The following is a 24874-nucleotide window of genomic DNA, read 5'->3' on the forward strand; positions in this document are numbered from 1 at the left end:
ATATTTTGCTCCAGATTCTGTATTTTTTTTAGTGCTAAAAACACAGTATTTAGCAGGAAAGTGCTAAATGACTGTCTTCGCATCTTGGCTGGAGACATGGACAACCCAAGCCACGCGAAGGTTGGTTAGTCGTTTTTGGGCTGAATTAGCCTGCGTGGCAGGCGTATGAAAGGGAAGGGAAAGGGAGTTTTAGGTGCGAGAGAAACGCGAGGGGCGCGCGCCTGCCACGCAGGCTAGGGCTGAATAGTGGACCCTTCATTTCCTTGTTGTGGGGTGGGTCACTGAAATCGAACACGCGACCTTCCGCTATTTTATCCATCACGCACTCTACCTTGACGTCATCCCGATCCTTAACCGTGCCTCGATTAATGGTTACTTATGTCGTCATTACACAATGGCGTCGAAGAAATTACGCAAGGAGTACCTACTTTCATTGGCGTGCGGCATCACTCGAAACAATGTCAAACAACTCCGTTACGTATGACAAGGGGTCAATTGTATCAAACGTTAAAGCACAGTGTAATTGACAATAAATTAACACACACTCAGAAATAAATCTAATTGAATACCGTAAACTGCTGTTTATAAATAAAGCCCCCCCTCCCACTTATAAGTCCCCTAAGCCCTATCTACTTGTAAACAAAAACATACATCCGATAACAAGCCCCCCCGGATCTGTTCAGATCTTTTTGAGAAGAACGTTTTGACCCTTAATTAAAAACGAGTAATTCATGCAAAACACATTTTTAATCAGCACTGCTATAGCTTGTTTTGAATCGCTTTTTCTAGTCCGGTTATAAGCCCACTCGGATATTCTCGGCTTGCACTGTCACGTAATGAAAAATAAAAATGCAAACCATTCAATACAGAAGGACTAGAATCTGGGAAATGAAAAAAGATAAATATACAAAAACCCTTGCCAAGAATCAGTTCTGTGAAATATTTCAAATGCGAGATATTGGGAAAAACGTTTTACCTAAATTTATAAAGCTTTGTATGGAAACGCCATGTTGGTGTTCCTTTCAGGAACACCAATATGGCCGCCGGATACCAACAGAAACATATGTTTTCGAGTTTTCCTACTAATGCGTGAATTCTTCGCTTGAGGAACTCATAAAGATCACAGTAATATTTATTCTGAGACAAGGAATGTTTAGATTGCAAAATCTCCCAAAATCGGTAATGTTTTTAACCCACATAAGAGCTTTCCCGGCCGCCAGCTAAATGCCGCGTCACGCAAAAGCCTGGAAATTCAAGCGTCCTCTCTCGCAAAACGAAGAACCCTTTCGAACCAAAAATTTGTTTATGTAAAGGTGTTTAGGTACTGTAATACCTCGTGAAAGTAGAAACTCAGAAGAATCGATAGTTTCTTAGTTTGATTTTTGGTGACGTCACGTGCAACCCAAGAATAAGCTCCTTTGTTTATAAGTCCTACCAAAGCCACTTACGAAGATGGCTTATAAGCGACAGTTTTTAAAAGGGGTTAGTCGTATAAGATTGAGTTAGGCGCTGATCGAGGATAACGTTTATGACGCAAGAGAGCTTGAATGTCTCTTCAGTAAAAACAATTTAGGTTCCCAAGAATCCCGGCCAAGAATGAACACGTTATTGATTTTAAAACAATCACTTGTGGTTACTGTAACGTCAAAAAGCTTACATAAGAATGAGAAGTGCTATTGTCATATCAGCGTGCTAAAGGACACGAACATGAGAGGGCGAGGACTTAAGCTCTGAAGACACCATCTCATGAACCGGAAACTACCGGAGGTCTTTATTCATTTCACTATTGATGCAAAGAGCACTTAATGCATATACTTATTTTTCCTTTACGTCAGAAATTGAGGTAATAAATAGAATTTTCTCCAAGCACATTTATTCAGCTGTAAATTGTTTTGGAGCAATTAGAAATATAGGAGATTTGGGGGCTATTAACCTCAGCCGGAGTGAAATCAAACGTAAGTCACATTTTATTTGTTCCACAGTCACGTTAGAAATCGCTCAGTTTCCCTTCTGATTTACTTTTCACCTCTACTGCTGTAAATACTGGGACTAGTCTGGGAACGCGACAACGGTTTCCAAAGTTCTTTCAATATTACTTAACAGAGGCACCCAGCGACTTTTTTCTGTAAAATAACTGTTCGACGGAGCAAATATTGCCTAGAAATTTCTAAAGCTTGAGAAAAGCTCAAAATTTCTGGATAACCGTTCCATTCGTCTGAAATATTCGGAGGTTTTCTAACAGCTTAACTACGATTTTCGGAGGTTGTGTTATTCACATTTTGATAGCAAGATATTGCGATTATTGTCAAAAAAGGTCTCCTAAAAATTTCGGTATAACTGGACGAAACGTTCTCTATAATTTTCTTATGAAACAAGGCTACTTCATGTCCTCAGACCTTCGACCGGACCCATAAGGGTAGCTACCACTTTCGGATGAGACGAAAAAGCCACCTGAGACTTTCGTGACAACCAAAGTTCTCCTAAGACATCCGAACAGATAAATAGTTTTTAGCGCAACTCCAAATTAACCAAACAGGCTTTCTAAAGAACAGAGAAAACCATTTGGGACACTTCTGGCGTATTTGGGAACGTTCGGTCGTTGGGTGCCCCTGACTTAATCAAACCATGCATAATTATTCTTGTTGACAAAAAAACAAAACAGGTAATAATGCCTTTGAATTCGCTTTCTTTTATCGGAGACGTACACATTATATTTTTTTGCCTTTGGCCTGGGACACTTCGCTTTTCTGTTCTTGGAGAACTTTTCATGCAACGAGAGTATAAAACTTGTGATGTTTTCTTTCTATCATACCCTGTGGGAGATTGAGTATCAGTTATCTAAAATTCCTCTTGGCAAATAAGGTAGTCAACTTAATAGTGCTTTAAGGATCACTGATACAATTTGTTCCTGTCTCTTTAAGGATCCATTATCCTATCTTTTGCGGTTGTTGCTAGGAATAAGTCGTCAAGCTGTATCTTTATGCAATGACGCACATATGTGACGAAATTTGGACAGTGGTCCGAAAGTGACCGGTTGGTTAAGAGGTTTTAAAATCACTTTTCTTCCATTGTACTCAGTGGTTCTCACAATTCACTCTTGATCTCGTAAAAAGTAAGAAGAAAACGCTATAATCACCCCACGCGGAGTGATTATAACGACATATGACGCAATCCTTGACCAATGAGAGTGCGCGAATCTCTATAATCACCTGAGTAATTATACTAAAGTACTGATAATCGGCATTATTATACATTGTACTCACTATCTGTCTTCTCATTAGCTAAGAACTTACGTTTAATTTGATTTGGAAAACAGCGCAACCTACAAATTAGTCAGTTATCTGCTAATCTGTACTGGGGGTTGGCCGCCCAATGCATGATTTCCAAGAGCTATGTCAAACTGTGTTCCACATGACGCTGTGTTTTTCCTTATTTTCTTATGAATTAATGTATAAGCAAACAGTTATTAGATTCGGTTTTTATGATGTCCGGAAAAATCAAGTTTAACTGCGGAGCCGAAGACCGAGAATGATCCGTAACATTTACCTCGGCCTTGATTATTCCGGGTATCACAAAAACCCGGCGTAGCTAATCGAACAAAACCGAACTAGAAATCAATCGAACTCAATCGAACCCAGTTGGTCGGATTGTTGTTCGATTGTTGTTTATAACGTCTTTATCTATTTGATATGTAGTTATTACTCGTATTCCTAAGCATTCCAGCCAATGAGTAACTAATTAAGAGCCGGGACAATTGCTGTAATAAGTCTAATAACTCACAAAGAAAATGCATCTAAATAGCTTATTTGCGCCTAAAACTAAGACTATTACTGAAGAAGCTATTTGTAAAACGTTTGTTAACTTTGCTTTTTCTTTAGGTAGGCAAGTTCAGTCACGATTGGTGTGAAGATGTTGAGAATAACTACGCTGCAAACTTTCCTAAAGCCATGGATCCTGTCGCCCCTTCACAGACGACTGAAATCCCAGTACCTAAAACCAGAGAGAGTTTCAACTTTCCCAGAGCTCGGAAAAAAGCTCAGCATCTTGTTTTTCTCAAACAAGCATAACAGCCTCAGTCAAAGAATGGCACTGGAATTAACAAAGAGACAACATAACATTCAAGTGAATGAAATCAACGAACCATCAGAGATGATCCATCTTGCGGAGCATGTCCAACCTGATCTAATTCTTTGTCCGTTCCTCACCAAACGAATCCCAAAGGAAGTGTATTCTAACACAAGAATTCCTTGCTGGATTGTCCATCCTGGAATCGAGGGTGACCGTGGTGCAAGCTCGATCGACTGGGCACTATATGACAGGGAAGACGAATGGGGAGTGACTGTATTACAAGCTGCCGAGGAAATGGACGCAGGAGACATTTGGAGCACTAAAAACTTTCAAATCAGGCGACGAAATATCAACACACTGACCAAGTCGAGCTTGTATGTCAACGAAGTCACTCAAGCAGCGGTTGAAGCTGTACTTGAGGCAATTGAGAATCTATCAGAGGGAACATCACCACGACCTCTTAATTACAGTAATCCAAACGTACGAGGCACCCTTCGCTCAAACATGACCAAAGTTGACCGCTCTATCAACTGGGACATGCCAGCAGATGAGATAGCTTGTCAGATACGTATGTCTGATTCGTCACCAGGAGCTCACGCCTGTTTTCGCACCAGCCAAGGCGCAGAGGACAACGAATGGACCAAGGCGTTTCGTGTCTTTGGAGCGCACTTGGAGAAAGGAAAACTCCGATTTCTGCCTGGAAAACCTGGAGAGATACTGGGTCAACGTCATGGATCTCTTCTTGTGAAATGTGGTAGGGGAGCTGTTTGGGTGTCACATCTCAAGAGAGACAAGCTAAAACTTCCTGCCAACATGTGGCTACGAACAGGCGCACCAACCATTAAAGATTTGTCAAATCTACATATTCCTTACGGCTCGTATCCTTACACTTTCCAGGATGTTTGGACAAGCATGACCCCAGACGGCGTCTGCTTCGTGCACTTCAACTTTTATAACGGGGCTATGAGCACCAATCAGTGTAAACGCTTGATTTCTGTTCTTCGACAGGTGGAAGAGAATGATTTCTGCAAGGTAATGGTGCTCATGGGTGGCAATGATGTATTCAGTAATGGCATCCACTTGAATGTCATCGAGGCAGCCGAAGACCCAGCCCAAGAATCGTGGAGCAACATCAATGCCATTAACGATGTGGTGCGCTGCATCTTCACCAGTAAAAAGATCACGATCTCTGCGCTTCACGGAAATGCAGGCGCCGGTGGAGTGATGATGGCCTTAGCGAGCGACTTTGCATTTGCTCGGGAGGCAGCCGTGTTGAACCCACATTACAAGAAGATGAAGCTTTACGGTTCAGAGTATCACACTTACTTCCTTCCAAAGCGCGTGGGACAAGATAAAGCGAACGAGCTCCTGTCCAATGCCGAACCCATCCTGGCCTGTGAAGCTGCAGAAATTGGCCTCTTAGATGGCTGCTTGGGGGACGATGCAGAGGAGTTTGAAAGCTGGGTGAAGCATCAAGCATCGTTTCTTGCGCGGTCGCCTTTGCAGATGCACTTTGTTCGAAAAAAGAACAGAAAAGTTAGAAAAGAAGTGATGGAGACTGTTGAAACTTGCCGAGCAAATGAACTTTCAATGATGGCCCAAAACTTTCAAGATCCAGAGTATCACCAAGCGAGGAAGAATTTTGTGTATCATTAGTGCTACGACTGTAAACTGTTTGATGACGAACTCTCCTTGTATCATTTTCTCGGGAATAATAACTTCCCAGGAGCCCCAAACAGTTATTAACAGAATACTGATGCTTCTTTTCAAGTTTGGAGTTAAAATGCTTAATGTTCTGGGTTGTTTACCCGGAAAGTAAAAACAGAATTCTTAATTCTTAAGGCTTTGTACTCCAGCTAGAGCTGGTCGAAAGTTGTCCGTTTCTTGGAAATGGTTAGGCTGCAAAACAGTCCGTATTTTTGCGTATTCAAGTAAGCGCGAGCAGTCAAACAAAAGGTCTGGAACGAGGCTGAAAACGGAGAGTGAGACTGGGGAGAGACGCTAAAAATAGGATGTTTAGCTTTCTTCCGAGCCCTACGGGCGTGTGAGGCTCGCGCGCTTCGCGCGCGCAAGACTCGTACGCCACGCTTTACCGATTTCTTTACTGATTTTGAGAAAAAAAAAACGACTGTTTTGCAGTCTAGGAAATGGTGTGATATTTTGCTTTTTAAATTTGGATCGGAACTTTATTCCGAGAGGCACGAGATGTAAACAGCGCAGCTGAAGCCCTTTGGTTTTTAGTTTCATTGACAAAAGTTTACATTCAAAGACGACGATTCATAACAAAAACTTCTGTATTAAACCACTGAGTACATCAAACATGCTTCTCTACGTCAAATTTTATTTGAGAATATTTCCCTTAAAATACAAACCACATGAATAAATAACAGGCTACAAAGCATGCCTAACTTTGACGTATAAAGCTACCAAACGTTTTGAATTAATTCCTACGGATCGTTATTGCTTAAATAAATTGTCAGGGGCATTATCAGGAGAAACACATACGAGGATCACTCATGATGACGGAAGATCGAGTTTTACTCATTTGGTCACTAAAATAAAAATAAAAAACAAATTTTGCTCATGCTTTTGAACTTGGACGAGGTCCCTAAATATTGAATTCAAGAAAAATTCGACACCATTTTACAAATTGAGAGATTTGAAATGGTCACCTTCAAGTTTAAAAGAGGGGGAATCTTTTTTATAAGAGATTCCTTGGCTGTTTTCGCCTTCGTTATGTTAGCTCGTCAACAACACTTTATGGGTCCTTCCTGCGTCAAAAGGACGTGGAGTACTCTACAATCTCTTGCCCGTAAGGACAAATTTCGTTGATCCGTTATTGAAGCGTAACGATTCGTTTATACGATACAGCTAACACACCTTAATTTTCCAACTAGTTGTGTAAATTTTCTATCAGAAGCTAAAACAGGGTTGCAAAACGATAAAAATGTTGGACAAAGTGGACACCTCTATATGGTTTCTAACTGTGCCATTGTATACTTCACTACCTAAGAGACTAATGCCCAATTCACACCAACTCGACGTGTTTTATTAAACCAGGTTAAAAAAAATTGGAAATGAAAAGCAGACACGGAAAACTGGACCACTTTAACTCTAAATTTGCAACCAACTTAAGTCAGTAAGCATCTTTTATGAAGGAGACAATTTTAAACCGTGTTTAACCAAACAGTGTTTAAACATGTTTAACGTTTGGTGTGAAAAGGACTTACGATAATTATTACTTTGATTTTGATGGAATCGACCCCCCATTGGCATATTAGCAGAATAAACAACTACAGGAAGGAGTTGGTTTTCCTTAAAACAAGTCATAAGGTAAAGGAAAATAAGCCTTTTTCATAAATGGTGGCTGTATTCTATTGTCGTTTCTTTTGAACTCTGCCCATTACAGGGGCATTCATATGGCTGACTTGCATGTGCTGTAGACCAGTGTTATGCTTGGTTCCAATACTATTTCTTTTTGATTCTATGTTATATATATATAAAAAAACAACAAGAACAAAGAAAAATAATTTTGATCCAAGGATAAAATTGAACCACAACAGCATGTTCCCTCTGCCAAAAAACTAAGATTGACTGATCTACCACCATTTCTAGCAAAGATCTTACTGTGAAACTCACGAAACTGTGAACACCAGAAGAATTTATGGAATGTTATTGTATTGCGAGAAATAAGCCAATAGGGTGCTAGAACACTAACCGCAAACAGCAATGGTAATTAGTTTGTGGTTTTGAGGTGTGCTTGCATATCCTGAACTTTACCGTGATTGGCCAGTACACAATCAACATTCCTGAAATTTTTCAGGTGTTCACGGTTTTCTGCGTTTGACAGTAATTGCTCCTAATGTTAGACACAAAGCCACAAATTTCACAGATCCAAAATGACAAAAAGCAGAGAAATACACGGCTAGTCATAGTTGTCTGGTAACGTGAGAATACTGATCTGCAATTTTTTTACACAAGCCTTTCAAACGGGTTTTCATCGAATTTATATTACATTGTCTCAGATTTCATCACCCTATAATAAAAAATAAAATATAATAATGTAAGTTAATATAAATGTAAGTTGATGAATAAGTTATTATAATATAACATTCATTAATAGGGTGAGTATTTGCTATCTTTTTACAATTACCTGGCAGTTCTCCCTAACCCACCTTCTATAATGTTGAAACCTCAAGAAGAATTGTGAAATGAATACATGGGTTCCATTTAGTATTTGAGGTGGGGGAGGGGTTAGGCATGTGTCGGTTTAAAAAAAAAAAAGCAGACAAACGAAAATCTGTTCCAAAACTTATGTAGGTTGAGAAAATAAGGCACAGTTACACTGCAAGTTTTTGTAGACTGACTTCTGACTGTCTGGATCGCAAATTAAACACTGAAACATTTTTTGCACAATCTTCTGAGTCATGAGGCCCATGGCAAATCTAACAATGAATAAAAATCTTGGAGAGAGGCTGTGAATTCTATCACAGTTGCGGCTAAAGGATGAAGATAATTTATGACATGGGAAACCAATTCAAGAGAAGACGTTGTACCGTACCTCTTCAACCTGTTGATCCCTCGACAATCTACCTGGAGCCAGTCTTCCTGGAATCTAAACATCACAAACACAAACACCATATCAATAGCTATTGCTGTTAGCATCACTATAACCGTATATATAGCTTTTTAAAAATTCTTTTAAAAATTGTTGATTGTTGATTTGTTGATTGTTGATTTGTTGATTTGTTGATTTGTTGTTGATTGTTGATTTGTTGATTGTTGTTGTTGATTTTAAAAATTGTTGATTTGCTTATTGTTGATGCTTACACATTTACAGCATATTACTGCCATATGCTTGCCCTGAACACTGAATGATGCACACTGCAAAATTTTTCTTGACTGAAAATGAGGCATATGTTCTTGAGGATAGGAAAAAAACATTTTCATATCAAGGCTTACATTTACGGTGTACCCCCATTTTACAATTAAGTTTTGGAGCAACTCAAACATGCTATTGCTTTTAGCGCAACATGGACTCCTGTCATTTGTTCACCCCACAAGCCTTGTACCCAAAAACCCACTACGCAAGAAAACTCACTACATATTAAAACTAAACTGTTTCTTTTCACTGAAACCTACCTTTTTGTCTCGGAGAATTCTGGATCTAACAGCCCTTCCTTCATCCTGCAAACCAGGTTGTGAGAGGCCTTTTGGGCGTGGCAGCACCATACGGTTGTTAGGTTCACCCAAGCCTTCCTCTACTTCTTTTTCATCATCCAGTATCTCCTCCTCACCTTCATTCTCCTCATTGTCACCACCCTCCTCTTCACCAGCATTCTCGGCGTTGTCACCTGCCGCTGCGTCCTCCTCTTCTTTCTTGTCTGCAGGTTTCTCTCTTGCATTATCCTTATCACCCTCATTTTCATCTCCAACATTATCCTGATCATCACTCTTATCTTCTTTCTTGATCTTTTTAGCTTCACTCTCGTCTTCTGCACTAGCACGATTTGATGTTAAAGACATGCTTTGGTTTTTTGTTTTAAGTTCACTGGACTCATAGCTTCGAGACTTGTTTCTATCTTGCCCAATGGCTCCTTGAACTTCACTTGAGATGTTTTTAGGAGAGGATGTATTTCTTGCTTCTTTACTAATATTCCCTTTCACCGTACTCAGCGTAGGTTTCTCCTCTTTACCTGCCTCACTGTCTTTGCTGTTCTTTTCTTCACCCGCGTCTTCACTTCCTATCTCTTTTCTGCCGGTTGTCTTTTTGCTGAGCATGGACTTTGTAGAGGCTTTGTTAGTAACACGGGATGCTTCAGTCACTGTTGAAATATGATTAACCTGCGTTAATCATTGTATTTATTTAAACCCTTCTACGAAAATCAAAATTGTAATTTGATGTCCCTCCACATTTCCAGAATAGGTTGCCAGGAGAAATTGTTAAAGTATCATCTTGTGTGATTATGTACATAATTCTCATAACCACTCTGTTTTATAAAGTATATATATTACAAGGAGAAATTGGATGTTGATCACTCTTAGGGGACAGCTCGTACTAAGAACACACCCCTCCTTCTTTTAACCCTAACTGACCCATTTGTTCAGTAGACTACCTTACAGCGACTTTATTTGCTACACTCTAACATTCAATCTGTGGACAAAATCCTTTAGTACTATCATTCAAATAAAATCTTGCTGGCAGGAATTTCACAAAGGACTATTCATTTCTTGGGTTTCACAAAAAGAAATTAGAATTTTTTGCAAATTTTCCTCTTATGTCATTACTTGGAGTGGCTGCCTTCTCGCAGGTTTCACTGTATTGTACTACAGTGTACCCTCTTTTTATGATAAACAGCAATAATAAAGGCAGGCTAGGACAGATAAACTGCGAGGAGATTGGGGGAGTAGTTCTCCTGACAAAACCGCCATGCTATGCAGGCTGCCTTAGGGTTAGATGTCACTTTTTATTATTATTTTCATGCCATTTAATTACTTGTCTTTATTTTACATTGTCCTTGCTTTGACATCTGCATTATCTAACATAACTTTAATTTTCCATGACTTTTGAGGACTGACAATATATAATATTAAATTCCATCACTTTCCAGACCTGGAAAATGAAATTAACTTGTCAGTTTCATGACTTTACAGGTTTTCGATAACCTGTACGCACCCTGTTCATAACAAAGTTGGCATTTAATAGGTCATAATAGTACTGTAACCCTACATGAAGTAAAATGTAAAGGAAAATAAAACAAGAACAAATACCCTTTGCTTTTTTCTCTTTCTCTAGTTCCAGTTTCATTCTTGATAAATCTTCTTTGCAATTATCCCTGAATATAATGTAATAATATTAACTATATTTTAATGGTACTCATAATCTTAAACTTATATCAATCACCCAAGAAGTTGCCTCAAATGATACAGTTGTGATTACAGTATTGCAATGTCTTGCAAAAAGATCAACAGCCATGTTATGACCAGATAGCATGGCTGAGTATGCAGCTTCTTATGGTCTGTAACAATCTAAATCATCTTGAAATAATGCAAATTGCAGCACCAAGCTTTAGGACACCTTAAAGGTCTAGACAGCAGCAACAATACAGAAATTCACACACAGAGGGACTCAGATTTTTCAAATATCTAGCCTTTTCAGTGTACATTTACATGTAAGATGATTTTGATGGTTATGCTGGTGATCAATGTTTTACCACTAAACTGTGTGGACAACTAAAAAGAGTTGCTTAGCTTCTCAATATTAATACACAAAAGGTCATGAAAAGCTGACAAAGGTTTAGTATACACTACACTGTACAGCTGCAAAGTGTAGACGCTCCTTCTCACCACAAACATCCTTTGATAATAACTGTACATATTTAGAGCTCTCCCCTAACTTTACACAATATAAACTAGAAAGCAATAGACACTAGCCTCTCTAATTCACTTCACATACCAAGTGAGAGGCTGCACTATTTTTCGTTCTTGCTCAACTGAACACTTTATCCACAATTTTTAGAACCCTATGCAGCCCTGACTGAAATCTACTGGCAAATAAATTATACATCTTAGTAGCATATACAAGTCACATTTTTATTTTCCATCAAGGCTTTAAACAAGACCTGACACCTGCCAGATTTGTAATGGGTATTGTCACAAATCACCACCTCTGTTTCCTTGATTTTGGCTCACACTCATGTACAAACACTCACTAATTTCCTTTTCTGAAAGCCTTGTTAATATAACCATGCACCTTGTACCTCAACATTCCGGTGACTAGAATATGGTCATATTAACAGGGTTCCGCTGTCACATTCTAAACACCAACCTTTCTTCTGTTAACTTGGAAATCTTCTCCAGAAGAGCAGAATAATTTGCCTTTATTTGTTCAAACTTTTTCAGTAACAGTGCACCTTTCCCTGTTAAACAAAATTGTTTATTTTGTAAAACAAGTTACCGTACCATACAATAAACAAATACATGTACATCTTGCTTGCCTCCAAAAACTTTGTATAAACACTGTTTTCAATTTCTCTTGGGAGAACGGCAATCCCCTGGAGATATTAAAACAGAGGTTATGCAAAACTTTCTATTTTTGGTCGGGGGAGGGGGGCAAACAAGGTGTATTTCATGGGAAATGCACAGATGGTGAATTGAACATTGGTCACTGTCAATCAGAGTAAACATACAGTGAAACAATTCTTTAGGGACACGCACTTACATTATTATACAGACAATCAATATAACAGACAGTTTTGTTTGTCCTGACTGTAAGATAATACATTTTACTCAGAATATAGGAAATGTCTGTTGTCCGCACTAACCGCTGTCCACATTAGGCTGGTTAGTTTTAGAAAAAAAAAAGATAATACATTTTTTTCTAAAACTAACCAGCCTAATGTGGACAGCGGTTAGTGCAGACAACAGAAATTTCCTATATTCTGAGTTACAACCTCCCATAAACCCTGCTTTATAGACACTGTTTATCTGATGACTGTAAATAACTGAATGTTTTAGTGGCGAAAATCTACAACCTAACAGAAACAGTGAATGACCTTTCAAAGGTTCTGTCACCTACTTAATTCCTGTCAGTAATAACATTACACAATGTTCTCTTATTATCTACTTTAGTCTTTAATCCAATAAAATATGTGTCTGTGGCATTTTTCTTAGAGCCCGCTTAATACGGAGACCCTGATAATACCAACACTATGGTACACGTGTATGTCGCTTTTGTGTTCCAATTATCCGGGTTCCACAGGACAGTTAAATCTGTTCTCACTAGTGGTCATGTCTCTACAATGACCACCTCTCCACAACAGGTGGTTTTTTCATCCCCGTAGATACATGTACATGTATGCTGTTTGTAAAATCTGTTCTTACGGGTCTTTGATATCATGTGTCTTACCTTCTCTTAATTATTGATCTCAAATAGGCCTTTTGCATTAGTTGATCACATGATCAACTTTCGGTAAACACGAAAACAGTTCGCTTTTGGAAAACTTTTTTAGCACATGCTGAGAGACAGACTAAAATTAGGTAACCTGTGAATTTTCAGCTGTGTATCTCAAAAGTAGCCACTGCAACGGCTGCAAAAAATTAGAAGGATTTGTATGAGAAAAACAACTTTTGCCATCCAGTAATGCTTGAATGGTTTTCTGTACAAATCCTTGTAAATTTTGGAATTTTCAAACTGCTGTGAAAATATTTCCTTAAGCATTACGGGGCTCAAATCTCCTTTTAATTCATAACAGGCACTTTGAGCCCTTAAATGCATAAGGGAAAGATTTAACGACAGTTTAGAAATTTCAGAATTTACAAAGAGTTACGAGAGCAAACTGTTTTCGTGTTTCCCAACAGTTGATAACATAATCAACTAATGCAAAAGGCCTATTACATCTAATCAGTTAACTCATGAGAATTTCACAATAAATTTCAAAGAATTACAATGTAATGCTTAATCTGAACAAAATAACAAACAAAAATAATAAATATTAATTTGAGGTTATTTTGCATTCAAAAATGGTGATTTTAAACTACAGTGCAAGGACAGTATCATATTGGAAAAATTAGTAAGCGAAATAATAATAATATTATTATAATTCTGTAGAAATGGAACAAAATCAGTAAGAGGCAAATTATGTGGTTTCTACAGAGTACATTTGGCTTCTCCAAGAATCGTACATGTACTACTGCGGGATTGTTAGGAGGAGGCAGAGTGGCTGAGTGGTCAGCGTGTTGGACTCGCAACAACCATCCCCAGTTTGAGTCCTGCTCTGACCACTTGCTAGATTTCTTCTTGGTCGTCCTCAGTTCAGATCCTTGGCCACCCCTGTAAAGAGCCACCTGGTTGCCTCCTGCCAGTCCTAGCTGTCAGTTGGGGTTTTTAATCATGTCATATTCTACATTGTATTTGGATTATTTGTTTCTAATTATTGTTTGAATGCAGTGCCTGTAAACTAGTTGGATAAGCTCCATGCAGGGCCTCTGCATGAAGGTTTCCAAGGGCAAAATAAACCCACATTAGCATTTTTGTTTGTTATTTACATGTATTCCGATAATCCTGGACATGACTTGGGGAGCTAGAAACCCCGAAGCTCATCAGCTGAAGCACTTAAGAGTTTACATCTCAAGCCACTCTCAGGAGGTTTTTTCATCACTGCATGGCGCAATCCACAAGTGTCTCATTGGTGAAACTGATTTTAACTTTAATTTCATCAAAAATCATGCGGTTCATTAATATAACACAAGACGATCCAATGATCTTCGATTGCCTCTACCTCGTCTAACGGGGGAAAACAAACATTTCTCTACCAATCTGCATAAGACTGGAACAGTGTTCCACAGGATATGAAAGAAACAAGCTTTTTATCAATTTTTACATCCACGTTAAGAACCTTTTAAAAAGACCTTAACAAGTTTTAAACTTTGTTACTTCAATTTTAAAATCTTAACTCCTTTAGAATCTTTGAGCCAATTTTTTAATGAGGGCCCCCCTAAAAACCATCATGGCAAGCTGGGCTCCCTCTTTAGATATTATTATTATTGTTATCATTATTATTAGTATTATTGTAGATCAATTATTATTGCATGGAACTTCACTAATATCAGAAGCCTTAGCAGTAGTGACAGTAAACTCACCTTTCAACACTTTCAATGCACTAGAAGAACTGTTCATTCCTTGTCTCAGTTTTGCTAATTCCTCATTGTAAAATTTCTACAAGAAACAACAAAGTGATTTTACTTATTTATGTGATCTGTAATAGGCAACTGAAAATCGTTATGATAGCAAATTTAGTAAATAAATCCAGATAATTTCACTGCTGAAATACTGAGTGGAGGCATTAGGATCAGGACCAATGACCTTAAAAAACAATATTGAACCTAGAAGTTATTGGAAAATTCTGTGGAAGTGATCCAGCAGTGTGCCCTATTAGGACAGCAAGAATTTGAAGAAAGGTGCTTGAGATTAATAATAATAATAATAATAATAATAATAACAACAACAACAACAACAACAATAATAATTAAAAGCGCTCCACGGCAAATACCCACAGCAGGTGAAACAGGCTGACATGAGCCAAGACAAGACCCACAGATGGCTAAAAGCAGCTGGCCTCAAGGCAGAAACCGAGGGCTTTATCATCACAGCCCAAGATCAAAGCCTCCCAACATGCTGGTACCAGCACAACATCCTCAAGAAGCTTGACGTGGACCCAAAATGCAGACTGTGTGGCCATTTCAACGAGACCATTGACCATCTGGTCTCTGGTTGCCCTGAACTGGCTAAAACTGAATACATCCACTGCCACTACAAGCTAGATTCACATGTTCACGGGAAGATCTGCAAAGAGTTTGGCACTGAGGTGAAGGAATAATGGTATGAGCATGAACCCATGACTGTCACCATCATCACCATTCCGTGGGACATGTCAATCCACACTGACAGGACCATCGCAGCTAATAGGCCAGACATTGTGCTAAAGAACAAGAACGGCAAAACCAGCCTTCTCATTGACATGACTATACCCCTTGACACCAACACCTCAGTCAATACCACGGAAAAGCTTAACAAATACAAGACTTGGAAATCAAGGTTGAGCGAATGTGGGGGCTCAAAACAACAACAGTCCCGGTGGTTATGGGAGCTCTTGGCACCATCAAGAACGACATCAAAAACTACACCAACAAAATCCCTGGTAACATCAAAATACGTGAACTCCAGAAAATAACTCTCCTTTCTACAGCCCACCTTCTCAGGTGGGCCCTCTCCATCAAGTAGAAACCCTCTTTGCCTCCAAAGACCATGGTTTGGACTTGGATGTTGAGAGAGAAAATCATTCACAACTTCACTAGTATATCTTAATTAATTAATTAATAATAATAATAATAATAATAATAATAATAATAATAATAATAATGGAAACTTTATTAGTGTTTTTGAATGTACAATATTATTATTGTAAATCTCGCTGTGTATAGGCAATTTACAAATGCTGCTTGAGTTTGAATTATTCAAAAAAAAAGAAAAGAAAAGAAAAGAAAAGAAAATCAAAATTGCATTACGTCTGGGCTAGCTAATTCCTATTTCTACAACCAAAGATGTAATATGTTGCTCTAATGGCTATATTTATCATTTTCTTGATTTCTTGGCTGCTTTTTGTCAATGCCAATGTCATTCATCATGTCTAAGAACATGGAGCATTTATTGGAGAGAATGCCAAGGAAGCTCATAGGATGAGAGATTTACAAATTTCACACTCATTTCTTTGATCAAGTTCAGATATTAAATTTTTCTTTTTTATGCACTGCACTGTTATTAAGGTTAGACTCGAAACCAACTGTTAATTCTAGAACATAATTATAGGCACTTGGACTGGATTGGGAAAAGAAGATCTGGAAGATAATTTCTTGCCTGATGGGCAAGTGACGCTTTTTGAGCAATTCAAATACCAGAAGAACTACAAAATCAATTCTGCTCTTCAAAAAGTGTCTGGGGCTAGTTGAAATGATGTCTGGGCTAGTAAATGCTAGCTTCAGCTTGCCCAAATGGCAAGCTGTAGAAATGATTTTCTTTGTACCCTGCTAGTTGGAAAACCATTGGCATATCCTATGCAAGTCATCTGTTAAGTCAGTAAAGGCATTTACATCATCTTTCAATAGACCTTGTCACGGTTTTCGACGCCATCTTGACGAGTAGGCAAACGCGTGAGAAATTACAGTGTTTGTATGAGAATCTAATGTTGAATAATTTCCGTGGAACGGCTGTTCTGAAAAAAATATGATTTGTAAACTAAAGCTTCACTCCTAAGGATTCTCCTGAAAAAATTTGAGGGTGTTACATGCACTAGAAGACCTAGAACCATTTTTTAAAATTTTCTACACATTTGTCTGTAAGAAAGTCCCGGGAAAATTACAGACAAATATATGGAAAATCTAAAGCAAGCCTCCGGAGAAATTTAAGCACAGGTATGCCCCCCAAATTTTTTAAGACAATCCTTTGCCTTCTAGCTTTAGTTTACAATTGATATTTTTTTCAGAACAGCCGTTTTACGGAAATTATTCGACATTAGATTCTCATACAAACACTGTAATTTCTCATGCGTTTGCCTGCTCGTCAAGATGGCGTCGAAAACCGTGACAAGGTCTATTTGAAGGATATAACTAGATTAGTCTCGTCTACATGCATGTAGCTCTGGATGCTGCATTTCTGGGGTGATCCCAGAGTAGTCTATTTAAAAATGGTCTTTTTTTCTTTTCTCATGTGGAATGAAACTTTATTTCAATTTGATTTCAAATTATATGCTGCAAATACTTAAGTTATGCTAATAAATACGGTACCACTACCTGCTGAGAAAACATATCACAAAATTAATGTTCAATAAATTATACAAGCTTGACACATCATAATTATGGTATTGTTAGGTGTATTTCCAGCTTAAAATTTAGCCATTAAACGGCCTTGCCAAAACTACCATTCCCTGAGCTTAAATATCATGGTACAGTACATTCTTCAATGAAGCAATGAGTTGTCAAGGATTGTCACATAGCTTAGTTAAAAAACACGTTTATATAACTTTAATACACAATAACCAAAGAAGTCAAAGAATTTACATAAAGACAGATCGTGTATACACAGAAAGCCAAATTTGGCAGAAACATCGATTTAGGACATACTTTCCACAAGTTATCTATTTAAATGCATAACCTCGATATTCTGCCTGAGTTATTCAGGTCACGAATACGTAGCTAAAGCACTGAATTTATTTTAAACAAAGTTGAAGTGAAATTCATGCATGGCCGATTTGCAACAAATGAATCATACCTCCTTGGCGAGAAGCGCTGCTAATTCCTGCTCCTTTTCCTTTAGTCTCATCTTAACATCGCTGACCTGAGAATCTTTTGTTTTAAGATCCACGTCAACCTTGTCCTTCTCGCCTTGCAATTGAGTAAGTTGCGTTACTAATGCTGAACTCTTTTTGTCCGAAGTTAGTTTACGAGCCGCCAGCACGCGCAAGCGATCTTGTAGAACGCTAACATCTCTAAGAAGCTTATTGTTCTTGGAAGAAACACCCCAATAGCTGTAAAAAAGTATGATAACAACGACTACAAGACCCACGAGGATAAAGGAAGGACCTCGACCGGCTCGGAACATCAGTCCATTGGAAGCCATTTTGAATGACTCGGGAGTGACAATGATCCCAGGTATCTTTGCGGGAAACGTCGGCGTCCGACCAAGTGCCGACCAAACACGGAAACAGAGTTCCCACAGTGTGTGGCTGGGCGTGCAAACAAGCCAAGGTGGGGCAGTGAAACTGCGAGAATAGAGGAGATCGGTACGGGAGCAACGAGAAACTCGCGGCTTTGCCGCTCAGTAGTGCACCCGACAAAACCGCCATGCTACGCAGGCTACAGGGGACACGGAAAATTGTTCACATAGTCTTTGTATTTGTTACCGCTATTGAAGGGACACCTCTATTCAGGGGGAAAAGACACTTTTTCTGGGCCCTGATCATGAGAGACCATAAAAATCGTTGATAAATTTATGTGTTCATTAGTCACAATGGTGACAGTTTTCGAAACATGAATCGATTTACTGCACTTGTGGGAATTCAACACACAACGTGACATCGCGAGATAAGTTAATCGTGATTTTTTAGATATTATCTATCTTCTTCAAATAAGAGGGAAAAAATGACTGTAGCAGATTCCGAGGCAGAAGAAAAGAAACCTCATTTTAGGGGAAACCTCTGTTCCTTGCACTTTCATGGGGTGCCGTCCAGTCTCAAGCAAGCTTATCACCATCTGCATGAGGGCAAGCCCATTTAGTATCAAAATTATACAGGCCTACGCCCCTTCCTCGGACTATCTCAAACCTCTTGTACGCTCGTGAAACCTGGACATTTACAGCGAACATCCTGAAGAAATTGCAGGCCACTGAGGTGAGATTCTCAAGGAAACTGTTTGGCATCGCATACAGAGACCACTACATCACTAACGATGCAGTCAGAGACAGAATCAGGCCGCAAGCCATAGGGCCCTATGATGATTTCTTAACCACGGTAAAGAAACGCAAATTTAAGTGGTTTGGTCATGTATCAAGATCAGCAAGGTGTGCCAAGACAATTTTGTAGGGAACAGGGTAAGGAGGAAGAAAAAGAAGCCGACAAAAGAAACGTTTGGAGAATAACATCTTTGAGTAAACAGGGTTGAAATTTTGCGACACCCTAAGAGAATCTGAAAACAAAGTCAAATGAAGGGAAAGGGTTTCTAGGTCCGTGGCGCCCCAATGGTCACCATGACCACGGATTAGGTTTAAGGTGCAAGGTGTATTCCTGGCAAAGAGACAAACTTAAAGCAAGGGGTGTACATAGACCAACCCACGGCCTGACCAGTACCTCACGCATTCGCACAGCTAGCCATATAACCCGGGCAGTGGCAGCCATGGACAGCTGTTGCACCCTTATTGGCCAGGCCGTGGGTTGGTGTATGTGCCCCTTGCTTTAAGTTTGTCTTATTCCTGGCAAAACCTTTTTCTCCTCGCCTCTTTTGTTATTGTTTTATACCAGGTACCGTATCAACCTTTGCCCTAGAAAGATGACACAGTTATTTAAACTTTGAAGGCTTTCCAATAGACCAGGGTCGTTACGAGGTATACATTAGTGAACTTAAGCAGTGATTTGCTCAAATTTGCAGGCAGATCGTCTACATAAGAAAAAAGCGCTCAGAAATAAAAATTTGGGAGGGTACAGGCTTATTTTAAGGGAAAAGGCCTTACTTCCAGTTGACGTACGTCACTCAAAATTAAGTTCCCTAATTTACCATTTTCACCGAGACAATCATGCACGTTGTTTACCCCCCCCCCCCCCTCAAGAAAATTACCTAACCATTGTTTCCAATTTCTCCTGGGCATTACAGTCGTCCCAAGAGAAATCGAAGACAATGACGAAGCTCGAAGAACGTCTGAGGCTAATTTACTTGTCGCAAAAGATCTAATCCTGATCTTGAAGAGGCTATGTCGCTCTATTGCTATCTGTTAAACAGCTAAGACGTGTTGTCGCATCAATTGAATTACAAAATAATGGTCCGGATGTGTAAATTTAATACTATATATAGGCTGTTTCCAATCGTCTCAGTTGTTACGGATGGCAAGGAGAGACGTAGATTGAAAGCTTGAAAAAAAGAGGGCCAATTTTTTCAAGTGGTTCACCGCTTAATATTGAAAGTTCGTAGCGGTAAACCCGAGTCTCTTCCAGCATTGAGATCGAGTGGCAGGTCCAGAAATGATGGGTTGGAGCAGGGTGCTAAAAGCTACGACCTGCTAGGTTTTCTTGACAAGTAATGCTATACTAGTCCGTCAAAACGCCCCCTTCAAAGGGCATATTAGGTTAAAAACGGAAGTGCTGAAGGACTGCAAACGAGTATACGAAGAACAAAAATGCAATCGAACCTCTCCACAACAGTCGCCTTGGGGACAGGAGAAAGTGGCCGTGGAGAGGTAGCCGTTATGGGGAGGTAGGGGGGTAACATGACAATTTTTTTTAGGGAATTAAAAACATGTTTAGTGTGCTAAGCTCATGCTTTTTGTTTCCCCATAGTGGTAATCCGATCATATATGAAATTATATAGAGATCAAATACACAAAAAACTGGAATAATTCTCTGAATCAAAATGTTAACCTGACAAAACGAGCAAGCTTTGCAATTATCGGAGACAATTTATGCTTATGCTTACTGCAGCAGAATCAAAATGCGGATCATCAAATCCGGATCAAATTTCATCGGTTGCTGAAAAAACTGGCCGTTGTCGAGAGGTTCATTTAGTGGCATTTAATTTTGGGACACGCTTTACTCGCCGTTGCCTTTGTAGAGAGGTGGGTTAAACAAGAGTAAATGTACGGACTGTCCGCCGAGACAAAAAAAAATGGCCGTTGCGGCCGTTAGTGGAGTTTCGACTGTATACCAAGGAAAACTGGCATTGAAATCTGCAAAGCTGCTCTTTAGTCTCTAAACTGACCATCCTCCTTTCCAACGCATCGCGCCTTCGTTCTACCGTCTGTCTTCTGCTTTGTACGGACTGTCCGCCGAGACAGAAAAAAATGGCCGTTGCAGCCGTTAGTGGAGTTTCGACTGTATACCAAGGAAAACTGGCATTGAAATCTGCAAAGCTGCTCCTTCCAAAGTTAATTTTTACGTAGTACGATTACCTTTGCAGATCGCGGGTTCAAATCTTGATTTCCTTTGTTTTGGGGTATGGTAATGTAATACACTAATCAGTTTAAAACAAATGGAATTAAACTTAGGGACAACGTGAAACAACGATATGAAAACGTCCAAGGACTAGTTAGGGGCCATAAAATTTTGGTTCAGTAAATATCTTAGACTGAGAATCATTATATCTGTTGTAGGAACCGTAGAAATGTACAGCCCTGCTGTATTTTCCATTCCGCATTTTGTATAGTTTATCTGGTCTAATGCCCGAGTTTTGTTCTCGCCAAATGTACCGCTGAATTTAAGCGTATTTGCCCTATACCTACCTTGGCAGTTATAGTGGTATTATAAAGCTTTTCTCTTTCAGTTCGTAGCTCCTTTTTCAAGTCAGAGGCTACACTCAAAGCTCTGTCGTTGATTGCCTTGTGGTTTATCAAGTCGTCTTCCAAAAAGCGATTTTTAGTCTCTAAACTGACCATCCTCCTTTCCAACGCATCGCGCCTTTGTTCCACCGTCTGTTTTTGGCTTTGTAAACTGACCATCCTCCTTTCCAACGCATCGCGCCTTTGTTCCACCGTCTGTTTTTCGCTTTGTGCTAGTTGCAGTTTGAGCATGAGGTCGATGTTTGCGAAAGACACGCTCCAGTAATAGTAAATTAATATACAGAGAACCGAAACAAGCGCAAGGAACAGGAAAATCAAGGATCGAGACGAACGAGTAAGTGAGCTCCTCATGATTGGTTTTTCTTTAAACTCCATTAAAAAGGCTGCTCGAGTTTAACCAGAACCAAAGTTAACGCGGCATTGGTTGCTGGATTTTGAAGTAATTTATGACCAGTCGGGAGGAAAACCCGCATTTGAATTGTCAAATGCCATTGAAGAATTATAATTTCCATGGTTATTCACTTCTGTATCTTTGATGTAAGTTAAATGTTAATTTGATATTGCAGATATTTTAGTTGAACGAGACTCAAATAGATTACGTGTTTCGACTTCTTTTAGTTGTTCTGAAAAGGCCCGGGGGAGGGGGGGGGGGGTACTTCCTTATAACAGGCTAATGGGGATGTGCCGCTGGATGGGGTTGCATTTTCACGACTGGATTGACTATCATGGGGTCGCATTTTCAGTAGAGGGGCGAGAATTTCACTCCGGTACGAAATATCGCAACGGTATCATGTAAAACGCGAAACGACCGCACGTTTCGGTATGAAATCGTTCAGCCGGTAGACTTCCACGGGTAACGTATGCGTAATGTTTGTGACTTTGAATCACACGTATATTTTTTCAACATGAAGTGTACCTTCAAATAACGAGATATGAAATGTAATGACCCAGTTATCACGTGAACACGATATGAAATCAAAAAGTCAACCCCGTAATATATAGATTTAGCCAGGGCTAAAAGCGAAGCTCTGGTTAATAATACTTGTAAACAAAAAAAATTAAATCGCGTAATGCTAAACGGGGAGGGCAATGAAAATGGCATCAAGATCAATAGATCTAATTAGCAAAAAAACAAATTGCACGTGAAGCACACTTTTTTTTCTAATTAGCCAAAAAAAAAAACAAATTTGCACGTGCAGCACGCTTTTTGTCTTTCTTTGCCGTTGTTTTGCACAACTACAACGCTGTTTTGTAGGACTAAAACGTCAAACTTCCTAGTTACACATTATTTTTGTGGAGGAATTGTCGTATGTGCTTACCCAATGTTTTGTCTCCTGTGTTCATGTCGCTTTTATTTTTCACTGCCGCTCATTTTTACCTTGCTGGCCGCTAGCATTTCTCATTGTCTCACAGCCGCTTTGAATTTTCATGTTTTTCTTCCTACAAAATTCGTCTCTGTTGTTTTCAGTCACTCGCTCTAGCTCTTTCTCTGTTATCCACGTGAGTGTAAACATCAAAAATAACGTCGAAAAAGACACGACTTTGTTGTTGTTTTTTCTTTCTAAAAGTCCGAACGGCCATGCGATTTCTTTCCAAATAAAACCTTGAGTTGCATTTGGGTTGCCATACCTGACTGAATTATTTTACATTGGTATGCCTGTGGTGCGGGCGGACGGTCGGGCGGGCGGGCGGGCGGTCGGTGTACGGTCACGTGATTACCAAATTTTCTCGGATGGGTAGTTTACCACATTCTTTTACCCATGGTGCTCCGCTGCGCGCTTCGCGCGCGAGAGCTCCGCTATGAAACTCGCGCCGGTGCGAGTTTTCTCGTGTAAAATTAGTTAGTTCCATGGAATAAGTTAAATAATTCTGGAAGGTCTTTAGCCTGACCGGAAATTCGTCTTTTTACTCAGGCTAGAAGGTATTGCTCCCGACTGAAAAATCCAGGTAAGTCGCCATAAAGTCTCCAAAAATATTAAAAGTAAAGTTTGCTTTGTAGTCAATTTTTTCGTCTGAAGGCGTTATTCTGTCAAAGAAGTAAATACACAACTTTTCCCCCTGTATTTTAGTTATCTTTATATAACTTACAAAGCTTCGCTAAGAACATACTAACAGTTTTAAGTTACTAAAAAGGTACACCGTGGAAAATACCCCACATAAAATTAATAGTTATGTTAATTTAAAGATATATGAAATATCTTAAGGTTTTATTGAGATCATTAACTGGGTAAATAAAAAAAATACTTTAAACTAAAAAGTTATCGTTACAATGAGAGCAGGGTCGTAAACTTCATGTCGCAAACGAATTAGTTTGCAGGTCTTTGCTTGATTCGCTTTTCGTGCCCCTCTTGAGTTTACTTCTTCAACCATGGCATGCGATCGGATCTTCCGAGAATTTTCAGAATTACCAATTGTCCCAGGTGCCACAGAACTTCTCAGTTGAAAATTCAAACCAGCTGACCGCTTATTTCAAAATAGCTGGTTAAGGAAAAATGTAAGTAATCGTTAATTCATCGGATGTGAGAGCTGCCTGTTTTCTTTTTGCGAGAAGCCCAAAGTAAAAATGTAGGGACCATTTTATCACCTACAGCAGCTCTAGGAGTGGACCACCGCGTTGAAAACGTCAGTGATGTAAATTACAAGGCATCTACAGCAGAAGTCTTACTTCGAGAACTAACACGTAGCTTTTTCCTTATAAAAGAAGCAGGAGACATAACAATTTTGCCGAATCCTTCTTGATGAGCAAATGCGTAACTGGAACGTTTGGAACTTCGCCTACGAACCAGCCGCGGCTTGAATTCTTCAACAGGCACCTCCGTCGACAATCTCTTATGCCTCTCTTGCCGTCTAACCGTGTCGCTTAGCGATGGGTAGAGTTCATTTGAAATGAAATGATAGGACAAACGAGGTGTGGCAGTTACCACCAGGACCAGCAGCAAGCAGAACCAAAACGCGCCATTGCCGTAAACCTCAAATTGCATGCCGTAGTAGTGCCCCTGTGGGATTATATTGAAAACGAATTCCGCGTAAAAGGCGAAGTAAAATACGAAATAGAATAAAATGCTTCCCCAAATGAAAAAGTGATTAATCCATGTCCAATACTGAGTGATGAAGGAGATCTGGAGAGGATCAAAAAAAAAAAAATAGATGCACTTTATTTGAGTGTCAATGTATTTAGCACGAAAGTACTAACTGGGGACACTATTTTTACGT

The 24874-nt window shown here is 39.4% G+C and overlaps 3 protein-coding genes across 5 annotated transcripts in view; 1 reads left to right on the top strand and 2 right to left on the bottom strand.

The window, feature by feature from the left end:
• The first annotated feature begins 1885 nt into the window (after window positions 1-1885).
• LOC140936664 (hydrogenase maturation factor HoxX-like) lies at window positions 1886-6490 on the top strand. Its single transcript, XM_073386154.1, has 2 exons — window positions 1886-1955; window positions 3879-6490. The coding sequence occupies exon 2, from the start codon at window positions 3910-3912 to the stop codon at window positions 5722-5724; it is 1815 nt and encodes a 604-aa protein (XP_073242255.1). The 5' UTR covers window positions 1886-1955; window positions 3879-3909; the 3' UTR covers window positions 5725-6490.
• Window positions 6379-22106, bottom strand: LOC140936665 (uncharacterized). 2 transcript variants are annotated; one of them, XM_073386155.1, is made up of 7 exons: window positions 21605-22106; window positions 14710-14785; window positions 11897-11987; window positions 10840-10904; window positions 9211-9893; window positions 8630-8683; window positions 6379-8104 (listed from the first exon to the last, which is right to left on the bottom strand). In XM_073386155.1, exons 1-7 carry the CDS (start codon window positions 22034-22036, stop codon window positions 8090-8092), a joined length of 1416 nt encoding a protein of 471 aa, XP_073242256.1. In that variant the 5' UTR covers window positions 22037-22106; the 3' UTR covers window positions 6379-8089. The 2 variants fall into 2 exon arrangements, with proteins under 2 accessions (XP_073242256.1, XP_073242257.1); XM_073386156.1 differs by lacking the exon at window positions 21605-22106 and adding an exon at window positions 17894-18273.
• Window positions 22107-23516: 1410 nt separating this feature from the next.
• The window catches only part of LOC140936666 (phospholipid-transporting ATPase ID-like), a 33270-nt gene continuing 31912 nt past the window's right edge, over window positions 23517-24874 (bottom strand). For both annotated transcript variants that reach the window (XM_073386158.1, XM_073386157.1), the window contains one exon: window positions 23517-24780. In XM_073386158.1, the coding sequence (XP_073242259.1) occupies window positions 24298-24780 (483 nt within the window). In that variant the 3' untranslated portion in view covers window positions 23517-24297. The remainder of the gene's footprint in view (window positions 24781-24874) is intronic.

The sequence above is a fragment of the Porites lutea genome, chromosome 5 (assembly GCF_958299795.1).
Source record: "Porites lutea chromosome 5, jaPorLute2.1, whole genome shotgun sequence".
Taxonomy (NCBI): Eukaryota; Metazoa; Cnidaria; class Anthozoa; order Scleractinia; family Poritidae; genus Porites; species Porites lutea.

Coding starts and splice junctions, on each gene's coding strand:
- LOC140936664 (XM_073386154.1), top strand. CDS start 3,910: ATGTTGAGAATAACTACGCTGCAAACTTTCCTAAAGCCATGGATCCTG.
- LOC140936665 (XM_073386155.1), bottom strand. CDS start 22,036: ATGGAGTTTAAAGAAAAACCAATCATGAGGAGCTCACTTACTCGTTCG. Junction 14,786..21,604: donor ATACCACTATAACTGCCAAG/GTAGGTATAGGG, acceptor TGTTTCTTGTAG/AAATTTTACAATGAGGAATT. Junction 10,905..11,896: donor TCCAAGTTAACAGAAGAAAG/GTTGGTGTTTAG, acceptor CATTATATTCAG/GGATAATTGCAAAGAAGATT.